Source organism: Apteryx mantelli, chromosome 2, assembly GCF_036417845.1.
Source record: "Apteryx mantelli isolate bAptMan1 chromosome 2, bAptMan1.hap1, whole genome shotgun sequence".
NCBI classification, from domain to species: domain Eukaryota; kingdom Metazoa; phylum Chordata; class Aves; order Apterygiformes; family Apterygidae; genus Apteryx; species Apteryx mantelli.
In genome coordinates this window covers 133517399-133541148 of record NC_089979.1, presented here as the reverse complement: position 1 = coordinate 133541148, position 23750 = coordinate 133517399, and the positions used below count along the sequence as shown (strand labels likewise).

Sequence of the window (23750 nt, the reverse complement as noted above, 5' to 3'; positions counted from 1 at the left end):
TACCAACAGTGTTTTAAAGTACATCAGCTGAGAGGCTCCCTGCTGTTACCTTTCTTGGAAAGACAATACTGAAGGTGGTAAGAAATCCTTAGAATTTGCTCTGTAGGATTCTATACCTATCTAATCCATGTAGGACTGCTTTAAATGGCTGGAATTCAGCTAAACATCTACCGTTTTATATTCTCTTTATTCAGAGGTTTAGTTAGCTAGTAAGCAGAGGTTTTTTTTGTTTGTTAAGAGGAAGACTGTTTACTCAGAACAAAAGTAAATAACATCTCTTCTATGCATACCCAGCTTTTCAGATTTGCATCTATCTTCCACACAGAGAAGAATTACTTCATGTCCTTCAGCATTCCTTCTACAGAGTCTATGGCAGAGTTTCATACCAGTTTCATACCTAGAGCTACAATATCCCTTTCTTCCACACTAATAGCCACCTATTGCCATCTTCAAATCTGTCTTCAAGGTCCATGAAATCAAGTCAAACCAATCTGGTTTTTTTCCTTCTGAAAGGGCCAGTATAGGGGAAGGGGGGTGAGGGGGGAAGGAAGAGCAAGGAATGTGAAACCTCAGAACACTTGGAATTTGCATAACTGAAATAATTTAGGAAAGAGGATGGGGGAAAATTTAATTGCATCCCCATTTGCACTCCCAATTTTTTCAGTTCCTGCTTAAGGTGCTCATCTTTACTTCTGTGTTTCTGACTCTGCATGTGATTTTCCATTTTTGCTTTGCATTCCACAATCTTGTAGTATCTGCCAAAACAGCCTCATATTAAACAGAAATTACTTTATGCTACTTACACAGAGCATTTTAAGAAATGCATGGCATCATGCATGACCACTGCTCATGACAACTAAAAAATTGTATTTCTAAAGACAAACAAAGTTGTAAAACAAACAGACGAGACTGGCACATTAATGTGACAACAAGTATTTTCTAAGTATTTTGGATATTAACTGTTCCGCAGAAGAACAGTCATGTTCTCAAAATCCTATCAAAAACAGAGTGTAAAGAAATAAGGCCAAAAAGTCAGAACTGAGTAGGCCACCCTGTTAACTTCTCTCTCACCCTGCAGAATTGATAGTGTGAAAATACAGAATGCTGTCTGTCTTTTCCACCTTTTACAGCGGCTTGCTCAGGATCAGAAATCAGTCAAAGTTCAGAGCTGAGCCTGGCCCAAGTCACCCATGAAACTTTTTTTTCATTAAAACATCATCAGCTAGCACAGGCAGTTGTAAGTTTTCATTTCTCATCCGCTCTTACTAGGTCCACAGTTGTCTCTCTCCCTTCCTGCAACACTAGGTGAGAAGAGTCATACCCAAGCATTAGGAATGGTACTTATCTAATGTAAAGAAAAATCCAACAGCAAATCTGGAACGTCTGTCCAAGACTATTCATTCATAAACAGGATGCTTGAAGCCTATGACTCAGTTTGCCCACAAGCAAGAAATAGATAACCCTATAGTGGATGGTTACATGTTAAGATAGCGTTTGCACAGTTCTTTAAGAACACACAATAAATGTGATTAAAAACCCTGGCTGACTGAAATAGTGGCTCCTTTAAAAAAAAAAAAAAGATTTTGAAAAAGTTATAGGTGTTATCTTTACTTTTAATAGCAACTGCACCTACAAATTTCAGTATTTTTCATAGCTAGGAATATATGCTCACAATATCCCTACACAGGTAATAAATACTCCTTGTTGTGGTGAAGCACAATACAGGGTACCATTCAGATTTTTTGCTTCTTTCCTTACAGATCCATTATACTACAGACAGCAACAACTCAGTTGAGCTACAAAGTACTAGTTGTCCAACTAGCAAAGTTGCCAACCGAGGCACAAACTAGTACACAAAAAAACCTACCCTATTTTTCAAATGCATGATGACAGATTAAGAGTAGAAAATGGAAAGTAAAGAGCACCTTCAGAATTTTGATGGATACAGGAAACTACTTCAAAAAGTAGCTTCCAAAATATTTCAAAAATGCTAAATATCTGTTTCTCTAAAATTTACTTCCATTTTTACCGAACAAAGTGAATGAAGCAAAGCATGACCTTCATTAGTAATTCAAAGCAGACAACCTGGGCTGCAAATTTGCGCACAGAATCCCAGCATTGAAATACTATGCTTCATCTGTTTCACTGCTTAGAAGGGCCATGTTGTTTGAACACAATACTTTAAATGAATCTCATTCTGACAACTACCTAGCAAAAGCACTCAAAAACATTTCTACAAAGATATTTGTGAAGACAATACACAAACAGCTTATCTGTCACAAGTAGTAAAGCATGACTTTACCTCTTTAGAATCATCAATTCTCTCGAAATAAACGAAAGCAAATCCTCTGGATCGTCCAGTCCGTTGATCATAAACCACGTTGACACCAGTCAAAGGTCCATAACGGGAAAAGACTTCACGCAAATCTCTCTCAGTGGTATACAAACTGAGACCAAACACTCCAAGACAAGTATTAGGATCTGGATTAGCCTGGTAAGACAAATGTTCAACTCCAATTAAGTTAATTAAAAACAAGCTATACCATTCTCTCATCAAAATTTCCCATTTTCAATTACATTATAAAAAAAATTTTTTTTTTTATTTTAGCTGAAGAAAACTAAATTCGTTGTTTATTACAAAGCTTAATACATTAACAGATAACATTCCAATCTTAAGGTATTTTCAAGAATCAACTGATTTCATGTTTTGGTTTTTTTTTTTAAATGAAGACAAAGGTGAACTTTTCATGCTGAAGAATTCCAATTTCCAGTTCAGAAAAATGAAGCATTCTGATTATAAAACAGATGTAGAAAAGGAGCTGTTTTATTAGTGTTTCCCACATAAATCACCAACAAGCTGCAGACATGATAAGGAAGTCCATGCTTGAGAACAGATCAGCCTACCTAAATTCCCATCTTCGGCCCTTCTGGAAGGTCACCACTGGTACTAAACAGTGCATGCTGCCTCCTGTTTCACACACTAAATGTATCCGAGCTACTAAACATGGACAGCTGAACGATAACTTAGCTTCTGCTAAAACAGTTTATTTCCTCTCCCCCTCAACATTTCCTATTCGACTGTACTGAAAGTCAACATTTACATTTGAAAGTTTATCTTGGCCCAGTTGTAAACTGGATGAAGATCACTTGCTTCATTCATCTAGATAGCTACAAGTATTGAAGTATTCTGTGAAACAGTAACCCAAAAAGAATGCGCAAATTTCTGGGGCAGGGAAATGAAATCATTTACATATTTCACTTCAACTAAACCTAACTAAAGGGAGTCAAATAAAATTGTACAACAGGCACAGCAATTCATCTTTCTACCCGATTCAGCATTTTTATGATATTTAGCTTTTCCACGTGCTATTGAGTTTATATAATGCCAATTGCACTGTAAGAATTACGTTGACCAAAATTAATATTTTTTCAGTTAAGCTTCTCACATTTGTTGTACTAGAAGCAGCAATTTAAAATAGCAGCAATATGCATAGAGATTTAATGTTTCTGTTCAAATAATAACTGAAAGTTGACAGAGTTGAAATTCATATTTCAGTTTCAGATTTCTAAGCTATAATGGACTGTAATTCATGCCTCAGAGCTTGCCTTTCAATCTGACTCAACGAACAGGTTTAGCTCTTTTGTCCTGTTCTTTTCCCAACCCCATTCTACAGCCTCTGAGATCAAGATGACAGTTTTTAGGTAAAACCTTGCATTTCAAAGTTTAAATCTACAACAAAGGAAAATTCTGCTTTAAAATACAGAGTCATGAAACAAATTCAGACTAAAATACAAGGAAAAATATTCCATGGTCCCTAGCTGAAAGTGGAGGGGAGGGGAAGTAACTAAAGCAAGACAGAATTTTGAAACATACAAGTAGGTTATTAGATTTTTACCTGTAGCATGTAGACCCTGAGAAAAAGAGCCCTAAGAAACAGCCTGCAAAATATAACCAAGAAAAAAGCAAGCCTACTGCCCACAGACATAAGTTCACCCTACAGGGCTCTACACCTCCACAGGAAGATGCTTAGGACTCCAGAGAACAAGAGTTTGAGAACTACAGCAATAGAAAATAATTGTCAACTATGACTGAGTTAAGGATATCTTTTTCTTTATGCAAGGGCTAAAAAGTATTTGAAAAGTGTTTTTTCATGTAGGGAGTAGCAGTCTGATAGGCAGTTCTTTTGACAAGAATGTTTATTTTAAGAATTTTAAGGCTTTGCTCACTTACTTCTAACTGAACAGGCTCAATTGGTAAATCAGCTTCTCATAATAGGAGATCTGCACCATAGCTTAACCCTCATTATAAGCATTATGCTTTATCTCAATGTTTTTCTGAAAAGAAAAAGATCCTTTCTCTCTCTCTCCCTCTCTCTATAAATATATGTATAAAGACAGCCAACAGAAAGCATGCTACTGTACACAGAAAGCTCAGTAAGCAGATAGGAAGTCTAGTGGCTTGCAATGCTAAGAGCAGCACTTGGATTCAGCCAAAGATTTCTTAAGGAAAATGAAAAAATCTGATTGACGCATCGAGTAACGTCTCCTGACCACTGAGAGAGCAAGTGATACATCCAACTCCTTTGTTCTGTTAAATAAAGGCACACTTATAAATGGGTGACAGACTGATATAAAATTACAGCTTGCTGACATATTGAATTCCCCTTCCTAGCTTCTTCCAGTGAGATATTGGAGAGATGAAATAAGTGATTTAACCGAATTCTCATACTACCTTTCTTCATTTTTATAATGCTGTATTTCAAATTGTTATGCATTTTTCTACTTTCAGAGCTTTTGCACAGTATGCATTGCAAAAATAAGATGCCCAGAACACCTGGTCTATTTGAAATTTGTTTCTTGCCATTGGCCAAAGTTCAAACTTCAGTTTTTAGACATGAATCTTCTACAGTTCATTATGTCAAAGTGTCAACTTGTCATTTGAAAATTTGTATAACTGAAGTTTTTTTTCTTGCTCCCATTTATTTAGTGGCATTAAAAGCTATATACCTCATTTATGACTGAAACTCTTATGAGTCTAATCAAACTTCTCAATCTTTTAAATTATTGCTTCTCCTTTCAAGCTCTTCTTGCTGGACAAATCCCTCTGTACAAGTACTTCTGTGTTGTCCTTTTTATTCCCCTTACTCATGAACCCTTTTCTGAGGCAAGATGAGATGTGCAAATTGGTTCTTGGTACGTGAGTAATGGGTGACAGTTGCATCATCACTGGAAGGACTTCTACTGTGGAGGGCTAAAAGCCAGTCCTTACGTTAGGTTTTTGTGCTGTCCCCCATCAGCACAGTATCCAAGCTCCTCCTACAAGGTGAGCAGAAGTAGCAAAATCACAATCAATTTTCCTGATGCCTTTAGAACCTCTTCCATTTAGAGGATAAAAATCTGGTTGGTTAGAATTTAGTTTTGACACTATTAGAAGCATTTCTTAGAACTAATGTGGAATTCAGTGTGAAAAGGACTTTAACATTATAGAGTCATTCCCAAGGCAAAAGACAGACTTCTTCACAGAAGGAAATATTCTTGTACTTTCTAAAATAGTAAGAGGGATTCACTTGTATTTCTCCAGGAAATCTGCTAACCCTTTTAAAGTTCAGTTATTCCTGCCAATTTTTCCAAGACATTAAGTTCATGTTTGCTATACTATTATTACACATTGGGAACCATCTGCAAAAAGCATAACTATGAATGTTGCTTCACAACAGCTTAAGCCACTGTACGTTAGCACTGCTGTAGTCTTGCTCTCTTCCACACACTCTTGTCTTCTCCCTCACACTGACATTTATCTGATTCTGGTGAGCTGCTTCACAGAGGTAAGCCTGCAAGAAAGCCATCATCTTTTTGATAGGATTAGTAAAAAGATTCAGGGAAACTGAACCAGATGGAAACTGTAAGGATCAGAAAAATACCACAGCCCTCACAAAGGAAGAGGCAGACCTGAAGCAGCACTTATATCAGCTTGAATTGATGCGGAACCACGAGCTAAGACACTGAAACTCATTACAAACAGGGACTTTGGGGGAAAGCCCTCAGAATGATATAGCACTAATATATTAGATCTTGGTTATTTTACCTGTACTTCTTCCTGTCCATATAGAGATACTGGGTTACTTCTCATTTAAATTTTGAGAGGCTTATTGACCCCTTTCCTAAGCGTAAAATATTTTGGCCTATTAAGATTTACACTTTAGCTAAAAATATAAAGGGTTTATTTTTTCAAGTCACACCTAATTCATTACTCGGAGGCATAAAATCACTAGTGACCTTGAACATAATGCAAGTTATATGCAAATAAATAGTTCAGAATTTACTTCTTTCGCTCCTCTAGTCAATTTTGGGGTAGATATTTTTGCAGTTTTTCTTTTTTATTGTTGTTGTTGTTTTCCCCCTTGAGAAGGATACATATACTTGGAACTATTACCCCCCGCCCCCTCAAAAAAAATTAAAGTAGGGATAAGGGTTCAACTCCTATAGCAGAGGGAAACATATCACCTTTCTGCACACTAACTTGCAATGATGTGGTTTTCAATACAATTCTAAGTGCCTTGCAAGTCATAAGTCTAAGAAATACGTGTCCAGCTGTAAGGACGAGTTTTGTTGCCCAAAAAAACCAATTCCCATACCCTCCAAAGACAAAGCAGCAGGTCAGATTCATCCTGCATGTAACCTGGACTACACTAATGCAAGTAACAATTGTTTTGTTGATACTCAGCCTTGATGAACATGACATACTCTGCTGCCAGTGTGCCTTCTCCTGTTGGACATTGGAGAATGACTACGGCTCCTTCGACGACGATATTCTGGTGTGTATGATCTGCTTCGAGAACGTCTCCTATGGGAATGAGAATGGGAATGGGATCTGGATCGAGTGTAACGTCTGTGCGAATGCCTTCTGGACCTGGATCTTCAACAAAGAGAAAGCTTTTACTTAGGTCATATACGTACCATGTATTGAATTGTAAGCCTTACATTTCCCACAGAAAATCTTAAATTCATTTTATAGAGACTCACAACAGGTAAAATAGTTTAGTTTCTTCTAAAAGAAGATGTACTTCATGCATCTAAAGAATGCAGATCTTTAATAACCTGGTCAGTAGCAAGATTTTTAACTCAGAGTGTGCTTCTGGCATAAAACAAAGATTATATTCATGATAATTTTCAGGAAGTTCAAGGTTTAAACTTGAACCTGTGAATTCACACAGTGATACAGAAGCCAGATATACCACAGCGTAAAATAGTCTTGGCTGAAAAAATGGAAAGATCTAGCAGCACTACAGTATCTACAGCTGAAGTTTATCTAAGCTCTAAAATGATTCAATATCAAAAAAAAGCTAGTTAGTTCCTAAAGTATTTCTTTGCAGTCATCCAGCCAATGATAAACTCAGTTCTGAACCACCATCATCCTGTTAAGTTACACGCTTTCATACAGGCATTATATCCTAACAACAGTTGTTAGCTATCTGGCTAAACACTGCAAGAGGAGAAGCTATAGCATTAGCCTGAACTTTGAGATTTTAGAGCAGAATGACCCTTTCTAGGCTGCCCTGGTGAAGTAAATAGGGGAAGATGGATTATTGCCTGTGCAGATGCATTCTTGGGGTAGAAAGGGACATTGAAGGACATGTGTAGCTCTGTAAGATTAATTTAAACCTAAACCTCCCATAAACTGAGCAGCTCTCCATGCCTACTTTAAACTATACTTTTTTTTGGTCTTTAAAGCCTCCAATTAAAGTATTTCTTGAATCACCCCAAGCAGTCTGTTCCAATAGTTCAACAGTTATAGAGCTTAGTCCTTTTATTTAACCCAGTTACATAAAAGACTACCTTTGCTGCAATTTTCACTTGACTTTTTCTTTTCCTCTCCCTTTCCTACATATCCACTAACAGTCTTGTTAATACACCCCAGAAGAAGATCTACACTTTTTACAACAACAAAAACAAAGGCTCAGCAACATATCTGAAAGAACAGCCATAGGTAATAATACTGAATTAACCTGAACTACTTCTTGGACATACCTTGATTTTGATCTTGATCTAGAGTGCGATTCAGAATGTTTGGAAGCCCTCGATGGACTGCGAGATCCTGACCTGCTCTCCGATTTTACACGAGCAGGACTCCCAGCTGGAGATTTTGACTGGGAGCGAGACTCCTAACAAAGGAGACAGTATTACAAATGGTATTGGTTGTATAAATGCCTAACTCCTAACATTTAAAGTACAGTAATTCTATTATATTGATTGCTCCTGAAAAACAAATGGTTAGACAATACCCTCCAGAACAAATTTCATTTTGCTAACCCACTGTTAATATTGTATGCTCTCCTCAAATAGTTCCCTGCTTGAACCAGATCACCAATTCTCTATTAACTAAGTAATCATGCAAATTCATCTACAACTTGATCATACAGACACTGGAACATAAACCATACATTTACTTAACCTAGGACCCATTCATTCTTCCAGATTCTTTTAATTCTACTTCACTCTTGCTTTCTACTTTTCTTCATTCTTCATTGAGTTTTTCATTTTTCATACTTCGTGTATTCTTCCCCAATTCAAACAATTCATTATAGCCTTAAAAAAAAACATTCAAGTGCTTCTATCTGACCAATCTTCTGTTCAATTTTTTCCCCCATTCAATTTTAATTTTCTGATCTTTAATACTTTTCATTAGCCTTCTTTTATCTTGATTTATCTTCCACATTCTTGGAAAAAACTCTTCAATCTCTTCACGAACATTAACCTTAATGGAAAAAGAACATTTAGTATATTTAAGCACGTGGGGATTATAAAACTCTGCTGGAGTTCAGATGTTATCTACCAAATTGAAATGCCAGCAGGTAAAGTGCAAGAAACTACTTTATAAAACAATTAAAAAAAAAATCTTTAAAATTGTATAAGTGTCTATGTTCTAACAACGAGCTTACTGAGTTCTCAGTGTTTTACTATATTTTCAAAGCTACCCTCCTCCCCTTTCAGATTTTTTTTGTAAGATACATAGATGTACTAAAAACTAATTAGCACAAATATATTAAAATTATCGATATCAGTAAGTGTGGTTTTCCCCCCTAAAATAACAACTTTTTACTTCTCAGTATTAAATAACCCAATTCTACTCCTACACATTATTACTAGGCACTCTCAATTCAACAGAACGGCCAAAGATTTCCAATCAAAACCTATCTATGCACATACTTACTCACATACTACATGCACATAGATATATGCAGGACAAATTATTTTTCTTCCTACATTTTCTTCCTCATTGTTATCCTGTTTTCCTTGCATATAACTTAATCCATATAAAGCAAGATGTATAATAGTGTATTTCAAAGCAATCCATTAAAAGGAAAGACAGGAGACTTTTCTTGCATAATAATGCACACAATAGAAAAACTAGGAAAACAAGCAAACAAAGAGCAGGTTAGGATTTCCTCCTGTTTTAGTGCACAATGTTTCTAGGGAGCTCAGCTATGCAAAAAAAAAGAAGAAAATGTATGCTATATACATTCGTAACTTCACAAAAAAATGTACAAAATTCTTAATGAAAAAATGTAAAGCAAGTTCCCTTTCCACAAGTCTAACATTTTATTCTTATTTTCATCCTTCTCCTCCTGCTCACCCTCACCATGGTTTTTCTCATTTTGTTTCTTATTCTGCCCATGTCTAGGTTCAGATTTTTCAGTTCAAAGTACTCAAGAATTTAAGTCTTTTTCAAAGGACACTTTCCCCACATTTTAAGACAATAAATCCACCATAAATAGAACTCGAAAGACCCCTTACTAACATCGCAGCTAAAGCTGTACCCACACTACTCCACTTTACCTTGATAAAAGGAGAAGAGATATATGGAGAATGTCACCTATTGGGATGAAAGGCATGACAAACTTAACAATGAAGGCTAATTTCAAAGTTTAGCTGTGACATGTGGACCATAATATCAAGTCTGCATTACAGGCTACCCTTATTAAACTGGCTATCCACTGATCTCAGTGACTTTCACTGAAATAAATGAGGGATGTGCACTTACATATTACCAAAACATCATTTGCTGTTTTTACTTTTATATCTGAAATTCACTTAAAAATACATTTCCTTTTAGAGCCACTAACATGCTTTTTATTTACCTCTTCTCTATTTTTGTACTCTTCATTGTTTGATAGCCTCCTTAGATCTTCCCTTTACACTTCATCCCCTGCAACAATTCCCAAATCCTCTGGGAATTATTTCCTCTCCCCTCCCTATTAAAAGGGATCAGCAATACAAAAAAGCATTTAATGTGACATCGTTCAGATTTAGAACAGATCTTTTAATAAAAAGACAAGAAATTCACCCTCCTCAGTCACTCCTTCACGAGGATACTGTGTTGTCCACATTCTTTACATTTGAAACATCACTCCTTGGACACTAAGAACTTTGGAAACTTAAGAAAAAAAGAAAACAGATACTGCACAATCTAGAAGTGTCGGGAGGTGTCAAAAACATTGACATCCTAATCACTCCCATACAATATAAGAACTTAGTGTCCTCATCTATTCGACTGAAACATCTTATGACATCACGCACAGGGATCCTAATAGTACCAATTATGACAACCAGCCTGTATCAAGTTGCCAGAAGCAAACGTTACATCATTCCATGCAGGTCAAGTCCTTTTAGAATCATTTGTGCTGCCCCTAAAGGGCTTAAACTCACAAACATACAACTTCAAAATTGGAGTGACAGAGGTGACAGCATGAGTTCTTATACATTTCAAAACTTCCTCAAACAAAGTAACTGTAGATGTAAACTGCAGCTAAAGAGAGATTACCTGTTAGCAGTTGCATACTGTGTCTGTCACTGGCAGGCAATTACATCTCATCTTCTGATGCAACATAGATCACCTAGTTATATTCTCCTACACAGCTTCAAAAGGAGAGACTAAGGGAATCACAATAATCTGCAAGAGTTTAAGGACTTAAGGATGATACTGAAAAAGTACCTATTAAGATTTATATCAGCATGACTAGAAGCAGGGATTAAGAGATTCACAGCCTCAAGGAGTCATAAAGAGATTTTAAAGAATTTTCCTCCTTTACTTCCATATAGGGAAATATTAATGAAAATCCATCATAGTCCATATCACAGACAGATCTGACAGTTCTGCATAAACAATTTATACCCATTCTGCAACATGAGCATGAAAATTTTAATTAAAAACAAGTTAACATTCTTTCTTAGTATGTCATCTTTGATGACAGCAAACAGACAACTGTACTAACCAAAGCATTAAAATCTCTCAATTCAGTACTAGCCCTTAATCTATAAATTCTGCTCTTTGTTCCATTTTTAACCCCGAACTAAATTTGACTACTGCTTAAGAGAGAAGAGACTACAATTTCTCTCTGGATCCTCAGCATTGTTGTACCTTTCTGTTCTAAAGATCCTCATCATTTGAAGGCCACAGTTAAGACTGTTTCTTGAACTCAACTTCTCATCCCACAACTATCTTACACATGACTGTGCATTTTAATGCCTCTGCTTTACTGTGCAACTGTTCAGCCACTACCCTCACCCTTAAAAGCTTACAGGCAGCTACATACTGTGACCATTTGAAACGATCTATATTCACTGTCACCACAGCCTGTAAGGTAGACACAGACAGCTAACTACCTAACATTCTTCAAAGCAGGCTTCCCTTTTGAAACAAACACCGCACTGCAACTGCCTTGCAGTTTTCCCACTGCAAAAAATAATAATAAAAAACCCTAACTGTATACTTCCTTAGAAGAAGAGGTGATATATTCCTCAAGTATATACCGGGGAACAGGATTAATGATTCTCCAGCTAAGGAGTGGAACTTGGAGCCAAAGAAATTGTAGGTGAACAGAAAATCTAAAGACAGCAGCTTCAGCCACTGATTCACTAGATAAGAATATGCAGAACTAGAAGCTGTTACAGAAAGCACTGAAGAATATTTTTCATCCCTGCCACCTCCTCTTTTCTCAGAAAGAGCAACATGGAACAAAGTGATATGGACAGGGTATGACCCCTCCCTCTCCCACGTGACCTCACGATCACATAAATTCAGTCACTGATTATTGATCAACAGCTTTAGATGGGCCAGCTGAGCAAGATGACAGTCCTGTCAGTATGTTTCACTCATACCAGCCCAACTGTTTAAATCATATAAATGTTAGGTACAACTTGCATCAATTATCTTCCTTACATTCCTGAAAAAAGTGATGCTACTTTCTAACATAGTTACTTTAAGAAAAGCACAGAAAACAGTTCTATGCAGAGTAGAACTGCAAGGGTCTTTTAGAAACATTCTTTTAGAGTAGCCCACCCATCAGAGGGTATGATAAAGAAAACAAAGAAAAAATAAAGACAGAAGCATTGTTCTTTCATGTCACTCTTCTGTCCTCACATTGTGTTCTTCATGCCTTACCATTTCAGAGTGTGACAGAAAGGGTTTGTCACAAGGCTATAAAAATTTAAAATGAGACTCTAAATAAAAAAAACTGAAGTTAAGTTAGGTTTTCTGTAACAATGCATGAGAAGTGAAACAGGAGGGGGAAAAAAGAAAAAAATCCATGGAATCACCCAGAAACTTTAGTTGGAATTCATCTGACCTTCTTAAGAAGAAATACAAACCACATGTAGGGAGAGGGGGGAAAAAAAACAAAACACAACACACACAAGAGGTCTAGCAACAGTATAAGCTAGCAAAATGGTACTTCAGACTTTAGAGATGCCACAAAAGACTTGGAAAAAAAAAGCCCAACTCAAACTTGCAAAATAAATGAAGATGATATAAAAGTCCAACTTTATAATGGGATGGAAAAACATAAGCAATCAAAAAAAGAATTAGAAAAATGAAATAGATGCCTACATTCACTGCATGAAACTGTCAATATAGTGGCATCTCATTTATGAGAAAAGACAATGTTATGTTTTAAACACCGTTTTGACAGAAATCTACCAACCTTTCATGAAGTTCACAAGAAGTTAACTAATTTTGGCTTTAATCTATGTCCTATCACTCTATGCCAAACAAAACAAAACAAAAACAAAAAAACACCCTAATCCCTTAATAAGCCACTCTTCTATAAATATTTCAATAGCATACATAATAAGCTTCTGTATGAAAAGACAAACCCTATGTTGTGCCATCTTGAAGACACACACATTTATAATGTTACTATCATTAGCAAACTCTATGCTCTTATCAGTGATACTATTCCAATAAAAAAGGAAAGAACACGCTTCAGCAAATAAACTTTTTGCAATTTACAATTTATCTTCTCACTGAGGTTTGAATATATGCCTGTTCAGAAAAGGGTTCTGCAGTCACTCCTTTATCACACAGGGAAGACAGGAAACAGAATTTGTTTCCAAAAAGAGCAGTCTTCCCAGCCCAGGTAATAATGTAGAATTTATTAACAGTTTCATTAAACAAAGACAGGAAAAAAAAGGCAGGCTGCAAAAAAACCAAACCAAACCAACTAACCAAACAAACTTCTTTCCCATGTTTGTCATAAGAAAGCACAGGACTAACACGGCACTCTCCAAACTACTGCAGAACCAGCAAGCATAAGCAGACTGTCACACCTGCATTTCAAAATGTATGGAAAGGAAAGTGTCTCCCTTTCCACTGAGGTGGCAGATTGCCACTATTGGAGAGATTTAACACTACAGCTACCTAAATAGATTTCCCCAAATTTTTCTTTGAAGTAAAGAGTTGATCTTAAGACTGATCAGATTTAGGTAACTAACATTAGAACATGCATGAAATAAAATTTTTGAATGCAAGCTTAATGAAGAAATACAAGACATTCACAATTTATCTGGTCTAAAAGCCATTTGTATAGGCATGAACTATGTATACTTCCTTCAACAAGATGGCTCATATGCAAAATCATGTATTTCTTTAAATGTTTATTAGATTGAGATCAACATGATATTCTGTAGAAAGCGGGAAGAGGCATCTCATGATTAGAATCAAGGAAGACAAGAACAGAACTTGAGTTCTAGAACTGAGTTCTAACTTTGTTCTGATTTAAAGCTATAATTTTTAATAGAATTATTAATAAAACAGTATATTAATATTGGTAGAAAACTACTAAACTTTTAAGATTATGGAAACCAAACTTATCAGAAGCTTGGAAAAATAATTTATCAAAGTTAATAAGTGGAGTTTCTAGAGTGCAGGTTTGTTCAGATCATAATTTGTTCAATGTTCTGGAAAACCTTATAAAGTTAAATTGCAGAGTACGCACCAGATGAGCAATGTGTTATTAACAACAACTGGACAAGTATGAAAGGAAGTAAGACTCAAATCCTTGCTTAATTCTGCCTGTTACCTGACAACAATAGAAGATAACAAAGTCTCATTTGTCTAACAAGCTCAAAAAGAACATTTAATAGTGATAAAAATCCTATGACTTCTCCAAAATTCAAGTCACTGGATAAGTAACATGACTTAAAATCCTTTTCCTTTCTAATGCCCATAACCTTAGCTCTAGCAAGTTCACTGTATTTCTAGCTTTTGCGTTAATCTCTTTTCATTAAACCACTTTTACATTTTTAAGGGGGGAGAGGGAAGGGGGAAAGCCATTTCTTCTGCTCAACCAGCCACATTCTCAATATGGAACTTGCTGAAGTGGAAGCAAAAAATGATACAAAAACAGGACAAATGTTAATTAGCCTGAGCATATCTGACTAACATTTGCTTTGGGGGAAAAAAAAAGATCTCACTGGTGAAAGATATGAGTGAGCTCAAGAATTAAAAAAAAAAAAAAAAAATTCAAATGTATTTTTACCTAACACTTAAAAAAATGCAAGTTTTTAAACAGTGCAGATTAAGCAATCTCATTGGAAAGCTATTTCCTCTTCTTCAGATTAAATGATGTTATGGTTTTGAAAGTGGAAAGTAGAGGCAAAACATATAGTTGGAGATGATCTTAATGCTGCTAAAAATAAGCTTTTTTTGAAGTAAACCCCTGAAATTTCAAAGCATGTGCATCTAATCTTCATATCATGGAAAAAGATGAGCTTTAAGAATTTAGCTGAACTATTAGTATTCATATATGAACATTTTTCTTCACAAACAAAAACACTTTATAATTAGTAACTCTTTAAAACAAAATCTTATATTTTTTGGTTACTGCTGATTGAATAAGCACCTGTATCTTGGTATCAGACTTCATCACTACTTTAGGCAATTTTCATTAGAGCTTTCTCAGGTCAACATGAATCTATACTGGTAAAATGTAAAAGGGCAAACTGAACTCCCTTACTTCTTTGGCATTTAGTTATTTAAAAGCACACCGGAAATTCAGATTAGTTAAACTGAACATTGCGTGTAGGAGAGAAAGACCAGGGCTGGGGGGCAGAGAAAAAGGGGCAAGGGAAGGGGACTAAGAGAACTGAAAGGGTACTTATAATTCTCACTTGTGGCAACTTCCAGGAAAGCAGGTTTTTTTAAAACATGTCTTCCAGTTTCTGCACTTCTTTCGCCCACTGAAAATTTATGCCATACTCTCACAGATCAGTGTGCGTGCACATAGTAAACTGAAGCACCAGGACATTCAGAGCATAAAACAAAACTTCTACCCAATTTGGATAGCAAATTAAACACTAATCCCCTCCAAAAGTTACATGTGCTTAATTTTATGCCTGTGAGCACTTCCAGTGAAAGTGAAATATAAAATATTGCAGCCTAAAATATCACTTCCTATTTCAATTATTTTTAATAGCATAAGAAACAACAAAATCTATTACTTGAAAAAAACTGCTCAGGAATGTTCTTAATTAGTAGAACAAACCCTAGAACTATAAAAGAATTAAGTAGCTGCCATTATGTCAGTTGCATGGGGGGGGGGGGAACACAGTAGACAACACTGCCATATGCTAGACGGATTCGGAAATTCCAGTACTAGGGGAGAGAAAAGAATAAATATTTTCCAAACGGAAGCTCTCTCCAACAGGTAAATTTTCCACCACCAAAAAAGAACAAGCCAACTGAACTGGCAGTCACAGAAACTGCTATGCAGGACTTTTCAGACTTTGCAGACTGTCAAAACATTTTTTCACTTCTACATTTGGCAGAAAAAAAGCCTAGAAAAATACTGAAATCAAACAGCTATACCAGCTCTGTAACATTAACAACAGATCTGCCAAGGAACTTAATAAAATACTGTGTAGAAGAATTTAACACAAATATTTCTCATCAAAAAACTTCAATGGGACAAGAAAATAATACAAAAACTAAAAAAACCACCTACCTCACTGTAAACTAGAAGGTTAAACAAATTAACAAATTAAAGAATGGAACACAAAACATATTCATTGCTCTACTTTTTCAGACTTAACCGAAACATAAGCCAGTATTCCCTTCACAGATTAGTTTGTTTAGCTGGAAACAGCATAGTTACATAGCCATCTTTGACAAAGCAATCAACACAAGAACAGATTTTGTTTACCTCACCTGAGGAACCAGCAGCAGGCACTGCACAACCATGTACAGCACTCTCAGCCTGGGGAATGTTTTTAACTAACATTACAACAGGGTAACAATAATTCTGCAAAAATAATGCTCTTTCAAAATTTCATTACTCCTTTCCCCAGACAGTAACTCTATACAGTAGAACTGCAAAGCTGCTGTCACTGGTTCCTCAGAGAAAGTCACCAAAAGGATGCTCAGGTGTTCTTCTAAAGCAACTCCTTAAGAGTCAACAAAAAATTTCCTGCAAAATTAAAAGAGTAAATGCTGGAGTGAGGACAACACACATCTCATTCGTGTTTCAAGCAGCTTCTAATTCCTGTTTGCCCTGATCATCACACTGAGGAAAAAAAAGGGAGGGGGGGAAGCAGGGAGGGGGGGGAAGCAGGGAGGGGGGGGACCGGTCAGATGTGTAGAGAAAAACCGCAGCAATCACAGGGAAGAGAGAAGAAACAGGCCTAACAAGGCTACAAAACCGCAGCAGCTTGCTGAGAGAAAGCCTTCAGCTGGATGCACAGCGAGTTTCAACGGTTTAACAACGAAGGCCATACCTCCCCCGATGGCTTCAGGAAGCCTGACCCAAAGAAGATGCCGCTAACGGGCCAGCAGCAAGAGAAGCAGCGCACCTCTCACAACAGGACCCAGTCCCTTCCGTCCGCCAGTTACCCGGGCGGAGGCGTCGGCTACAGGGAGCGGGACCGCGCTCCCCCGGCCACGACCGGGAGACCGGCGCTGCCCGCAGGCAGAGGAGGGGATGGGGAAAGGGAGTGACTCCGAAGCCTAGACCCGGGAAACAACAGAGCACCTAGACGGCTCGGGATCAAGGGAAGGAGAGAAAAACAAAAAAAAAAGGGGGGGGGGGGACAGGCTTACAGCCGCGCTGTACGCCCGATTGTCCAAGAAAAGGCCTGCACTAGCAGGATGGAGGCGAACCAGCAGCATCGGAGCTCAGCGCCTGCACCCCGAAGAGGGGGGATGGGGACGGAGAGACGTGATGGGAGAAGGAAGTGAGTGAGGGTGAAGACAGCGGAGCCCAGCTCCGGGCTGGGCCAGTTCCCTGGCCCGGTCCTCGGCGTCGGGTGGGCAAAAAAGAGGGAGATTGGGGAAGGACGGGGGGAGCGAAGCGCCCACGGCCCAGTCAAGACTCAGGCGCCTGGAGGAGCCATTTTAGAGACAAGATGCATTGCCCCCACCCCTACCGTGCCGGAGAAAGGAGAGCGCCCCCACCCCCTTCCCCAGGCCGGGTCACCCCCTCGGCACGGCCCCGGTAGGGACGGCTACTCACCCTTCCCTCGAAGTTGTTCTCCTCCACGTCGCTCATGTCGGCAGAGTCCTGGCCACGAGGTTGGGCGAATGGGGACGCTAGTCCCAAGCAGCAACCGTACCTAATACCGCTACTGCTATTACCGTTGCCGTTAGTATTATCACCACTAGTGCCGCCGCCGCCACCCTCCCGCCACAGCCTCCCAATCCGTCTCCTGCAGCAGAGCAAAATGGCGCCTCCACTTCGTCTGCGCCCGACACCGCGCGGGGGGCGGGGTCCGGCTCGGCCCGCCTGTCACAAAGGAGGCGCCGCCATCAGGACGACGAGCGCGGCTGCGACAAGCCCTGGCGAGGCCCGCCGCGCATGCGCAGCGCCCCGTGCGCGAGCGGCCGGCGGGAGGGGAGGGGCGCGGCGCGCTCCGTGTCGGCTCGGGCCGTAACGGCCGCGGGAGGCTGTTGCCGCTGCCGCTGCCGCCACGGGGCGCCCGGCACGCCCGTCCGTCCGGGCCGGCGGCACGCCGCCCCCTCACGGCGAATGTCGGGGGCCAGGGTCGATCGAGCTGCGCGCCGGCCCCCAGGGGCGCACGCCTTGTGGTAGCGGCCCCCGCGCAGGGAGGAGGCGCGGCCCGCGGCGGCGGGCAGAGGCTGCGGGGGCGCGCCGCCTGCCCCGGGCCTCCCGCCGCCCCTCGGGCCGCCCGCGCCGCCGCCGGAGCTCACTCTCCGCGTGTACTGGTGGAGAGGTGCTCCGCGCCCCCCTGCGCTGCGGGAGACCACGGAGCCCGCCAGCGCGACGCCCTCCGCGGTGTTTCTCACCTCCTCGCATCTCCCAATCAATAAACCCGTCCTACCGCACCGATTTACTGCCCTGATTTACCCGTCTTTCACCCTTCAATCTTCTCCCGCTCTTTTGAATACAAACGCAGTCTCTTTCGTAAGTTCCCCTTTTGGCTGAGGCTTTTTACTCTTGCACACAGTAACGATCAACTTCAGTTTTCATCTTTCATTATCATTGCCCATTCATCTTTCTTGTAAATTCTCAGAAGTTCCAGACTGTGCAGGAAAGTATTTTAAAAGTTGATCTATTTAGGTCACTATTATCAGTGTTTTGTTATTGCAAACAGTTATTTACCACATAGGGCTGGAAGGTTGCTTTTACTGCAAGGAGAATTTGATAATGAAACCATGTGATTCAGTCTTGAAGTCATCTAGGAAAGAAAGGCTTATATTCTTCAGCACTGTGGAAATCAAACAGGATTTTTTTACTTGCAGTCTTGATAAGCTCTCCGGTGAAATTCCAGTTAAAAAAAAATTATCTTCTCTACTCAGTCATATCACAGGGCTTCCCTATTCCTCCTCCATGCTTTTGATAGCACATATGGTAGCTACAACAGCTAATACCTTGCAGCCAGCAGAGGCTCAGCATAGAGACCAAATAGGTAGTTCCCTAGGGCAGAAAATTTCCAGAGATGACAAAATAGCTAGGCTTGCTTTGCCTGCATCAGAAAGCCAGAACACCAGGGTGAAGATTAGTGGCCAGCACATACTGCTGGATTGCCCTTTTCAGAAACAGCACTCACACCCACTTTCCCAGCCTCTGGCTAGTAGAAGCAGAAAGCTCAACTACGGCTCTGTTCCAGCACTACCTCTTTCCTGTACTTCTCCTGGGGTAGGAGCTTCCCTCTGAATTGCAACCAATTGTCTAAATTTGAGTATGCTACTGAGAAGGTGCTCTGCCTGAATCCCTGCCTTGCCTGAGGATGGTTATCTTCAGCTCACCAGGGCTGTAACCAAAGAATGACCAGCTTATCTGACCTTACAAACCACATAACTGAGTGCTCCTATAAATGATTATTCACACAAAAGTATGGGGGACCTCAGAGAGTGATTCACAGGCAAGAGATGACTCCCTAGAAATCCTCCTGCTCCAAGAAGCACGTCTGGGCTCTACACAACGGCAGCGTCTGCAGCTCTGGTTGATTCTCCTTCTTCCACAGTCTGTGACTTAGGTTTTTCAAGAGCTTTTGTGTCAGCACAATCACACTGGCAAGGTCCGGGCTGCGAAGCCCTACCTACACTGCTCATTCACATATAGCTCCTTCCAGAGGTCCTAACAGAGCCTTGACAGACACAGGTCTTTCAGGAAATGACTCTTATTGTTTCCTATCTGGACCCATAAATGATCTGATTATTTCTTATGTTTTATTGTAAATGAAAGGCTAGAAGTGTATGTGCCAGGTGTATACTCTTTTTGATTGGTGACTCAGAAGCAAATAACCAATTAAAAACAAAATTAGCTCCCAATGCTAAAGCAGGCAGCATCAGGGAAAGATCTTGTTTGTCCTCTAGGTTTGCAAAATATTTAATTTTGGCTACAAGCTTCTTATAGGTCATTTATTCAAAAAGTTTTAGTCAATGCCTTAGCCAGTTCTTGTTTAACTGCAGTTAAATTCCATTCCTCAAAGGCTAGCCTGATTTTTAGCCTCTGCTGATGTCTTGTTTTCCAAAAGACATTCTGAATCCATGCCATAATCTGTTTTTTTTGTGCCAGCTCTACTCCACTCAGCTCCAGGAGATAGATTTGCTCATCTCCCCTCCCAAGTGCAACTTTATTAATAAAGTACTTACTCTACTGCAAGATCACATACAGTTCTGGCCTAATCTGATTTTAATCCCAGCTGATATTGCCTATAATCTAAATCCAGAAGAATGTAGGAACACCAGGGAAAAAGGATAAAGGGCATGCTTAAATTCCAAGATGAAAAGGCTTATGAGTCTTCTGCCATAAGGTGAGGCATTGAAAAAAATGAAGAACTGACTGAATACATAATGGTCACACTCAAAAAACAAGGTGTGGAGGGAGGGAGAGGGCTAGGAGAATATAGGACAGGAATATACTTTTTGTTAACATGTATATATATAACATCTAGGCATAGCCTTCATCGTGATTGCATGTCAGAGTTATACTAATATTAAAGCACACATTCAAGATGTTTACATTATTCTAGTAGGACTTTTTTTTTTTATTGCTGTGACCTTAAAATGTTATGGCAATTAATCCTAAAATAAAAATGGCAGTCATTGATATAAAAAACTATTTGTAAAAAGTCTAATGATGTTTATTTTTTAAATCGAAAAGTACAGGCTCTCTTCACTGTGTTTTCCATAATTATTCTGCCTTTATTGTTCCCTACAGTGACTTCACAATAGTTTCCTAGTGTAAAAAACAAATATTTATTCAATATATACATATATATTCAGATTCCACTTTCACAATCTACTAGTTGGTGAAACTGCAAAGTTGATCTGTGCCTCTAGGAACCTCTCTGCTAAATGGAAGATAGTTCAAATACAGAAAAAAAAATAAATAAAGGCAGTCTAAGGGATATACTAGTATGATGTAATTATGCACTTCAAGCATCCCTCACAGGGTCTTTTCAAGTGTATCATATTATTATATTCTTGCAATATACCACCAGCCTTACTACGGTATTGAGTATACAGTATGTGAGTATGTGCAATTTGGGGAAAACAGTGCACTGTGGTGGGAAAAATACAAAAAAGCAACTCGGATCAGTCCACATCTCCTAGCCCAAAAAGGTATAAACTAGAGGTAAGGAACAGGAAGAGAGAAAAAACAGAAGAGGCAGTAAGACAAGTATAATGTTGCATATATTTTTATCTAGGAATACAAAGTGAAGGCTTACTTGGTTATGTAAGAAGACAACAGGTATATTAATCAGAAAGAGGCCATTCTCTAGCTATTACCGTTAAGCAGTTTTAACCTGTCATAGGAGAGGAGATTCTTAATAAATATTTGAAAAGGAGAGTAATGTCTACGTGTGAGAAGCACAGTCTATGAAAAACGAATGGCATGGGAAAGAAACAAAGATAATATTGCAGCAACTTATTTTTGCTTTTTTTTTTTTTTGCATTTTGAAAAAATAATACAGAACATTGTAGTATTGCAAATTTTTAGCACTGCAATTCTGGGCACTTATCTATCCTTACAATTAATCCTGAGAATAATATTATGACAGACATGAGGGCAGTGAAAATCCTATTAAGCTTTGATTCTCACATCTCACTGAAGGGAAGCAAGGTGAATTTGACTGATATTATGTGATACGGTTTTTATCATACATTTTGGAAAAGAGGAAAAAGTATCACATGATATTGTGAGATACAGCTTTGTGAAAGAAGATGACCTAATATGTGAGGCGTCTAGGCAACAGGAATTATTAGGAATGTTATTAATAGCTGGGAGTTCCTGTCAACAGAGGATATGTTTATAATGCAGACAGATTTCTTAATACACATTCGTGATCGCCACAAGCAAATCTTCCTGTGATTACACCATAAACTGATTTCCCCTTTTCTCCTTAGTATGTTGTAAATACCATATAAATTATAATTACAATTGATTTACTACAAAGATATTACAGCTGTTGACTGCATGTCTGTGAAAATAAAGGATTAAGCACTGAGTGAAGGGTACAGTAATAAATGGCAGTAAATAGCTGTACTGATATGCTTGTTACCCAAAGTCTGTTTCTGACCATCTCTTTTTGATCTTTTGTCATACAGAAGAGGAAACCTTAACTAGAAAATACCCATAAAAACTGATGAAGTAATTCTACTTTAGAAAATAATTCCAACAACAATTTTATTGGTGCTGCACAATATAGAGTCAATCCGTTCACTCAGAAGCTTACTTATCAAACACTTCAATTTTTAATTTTTTGCGTCTCCTTAATGTTGCCTAATTCAGCAAGACTTCTTTACATGGAATGAATTGTATAATCAAATAAATATATCATTCCTTTAATGCAGAATTCTTCTGAATTGTGTGGGAGTAGAGGGTTTTTAAACATTGTCACCAGAAAGTATAGCCTTCTATCCAGTTCAAAAATTGCATAATTTTCTCAAATTTAAATAAACTCAGCTGAACACCATTTTTTCCAGACCAAAAAAAAAAGAAAAAAGAAAAAACTTTTCTAAAATATTTTTAAAAGATTGAAATAAGGGACTGCAGATTTGTCAGCATTATAAAAGCTACACCAGCATAAGTAAATATTTTTATATAACTGATATACTTGTTGACATGATACCACCTGCCAACAGTTTTTTCTGTTTACTTAGGTTTAGGCCACTAACCTCTCTGACGCATCAATATCCTTTCTTCTAGAGCAACAGATCTAAATGCTGACTTTTCCTGCATCTAACCCATGCACAAAAAGAGCAATTTGGAAATCACAGAGGAACCAGATAGCCTCTGCCATGTACTGCAAGAGAGGAAAAGCTGTAGCACAGCACAAGCGTGCGTTTGTGCCCAAGTACAGGGAGGCAGAGCAGTGGTGTGATGAGCCAGCAGTCAGAAAGCTTCCTGTAGCTGTACTTACTTTACAGAGCATAGGGCCATGCAGACAAAACAATGTTGCAAGCAGAACCTTCCAAATACATCAACTTGCAACAACTGACCTGTAATCCACTTAAACAGATCAGCCTGTCCACATAAGGACAATCCTAAAGAGCTCAAGCTAAGGTGAACTAAAGCTACTTCTGAAAGTGAGCACTGGCACTGCTTTCACTTTTTGTTAATTCTTACCAATTTCCTTAAGTATCACATTTTAGAGAAAGTCTGATGCACTTTGTGAGCACAGTTCTATGCCCACAGTGGATTATGTGAAAATTACGGTGGAAGTTTAAGTACCATCAAAGCCATGAACAGCCCATTTCCGCATCTGTTGAGTGAAGTAGACTATGGATAATGGCAACCTATCCGTGAATCAAACCAGAGAGATGAGACTCATTCTGACAGCACTGTTAAAATTCTCTTGAGCCATTAGACAGCAGAAATTACACCTTTCCTATTTTTGTAGAGGCCTCATAACTTCTGGAGGCCACTTTTAACTATAGGTGTCAACGGGAACACACAGCCACGACCACGTAAGTTTTCCACCGTCACAGGGGGTTTCCCATTTGGAGCCAG

At 38.8% G+C, this 23750-nt stretch overlaps 1 protein-coding gene across 3 annotated transcripts in view; it reads right to left on the bottom strand.

Annotated features, from left to right (window-relative positions):
• The window catches only part of TRA2A (transformer 2 alpha homolog), a 30779-nt gene extending 12764 nt beyond the window's left edge, over positions 1-18015 (bottom strand). Inside the window, exons 1-4 of one of the 3 annotated variants that reach the window (XM_013941354.2) lie at positions 17784-18015; positions 8029-8162; positions 6745-6916; positions 2303-2491 (exon numbers count right to left, since the gene is read on the bottom strand). In XM_013941354.2, coding sequence (XP_013796808.1) covers positions 2303-2491; positions 6745-6916; positions 8029-8162; positions 17784-17819 — 531 coding nt within the window. In that variant the 5' untranslated portion in view covers positions 17820-18015. The remainder of the gene's footprint in view (positions 1-2302; positions 2492-6744; positions 6917-8028; positions 8163-17783) is intronic. The other 2 variants (XM_067291592.1, XM_067291591.1) reach the window with 2 other exon arrangements.
• Between the last annotated feature and the right edge of the window lie 5735 nt (positions 18016-23750).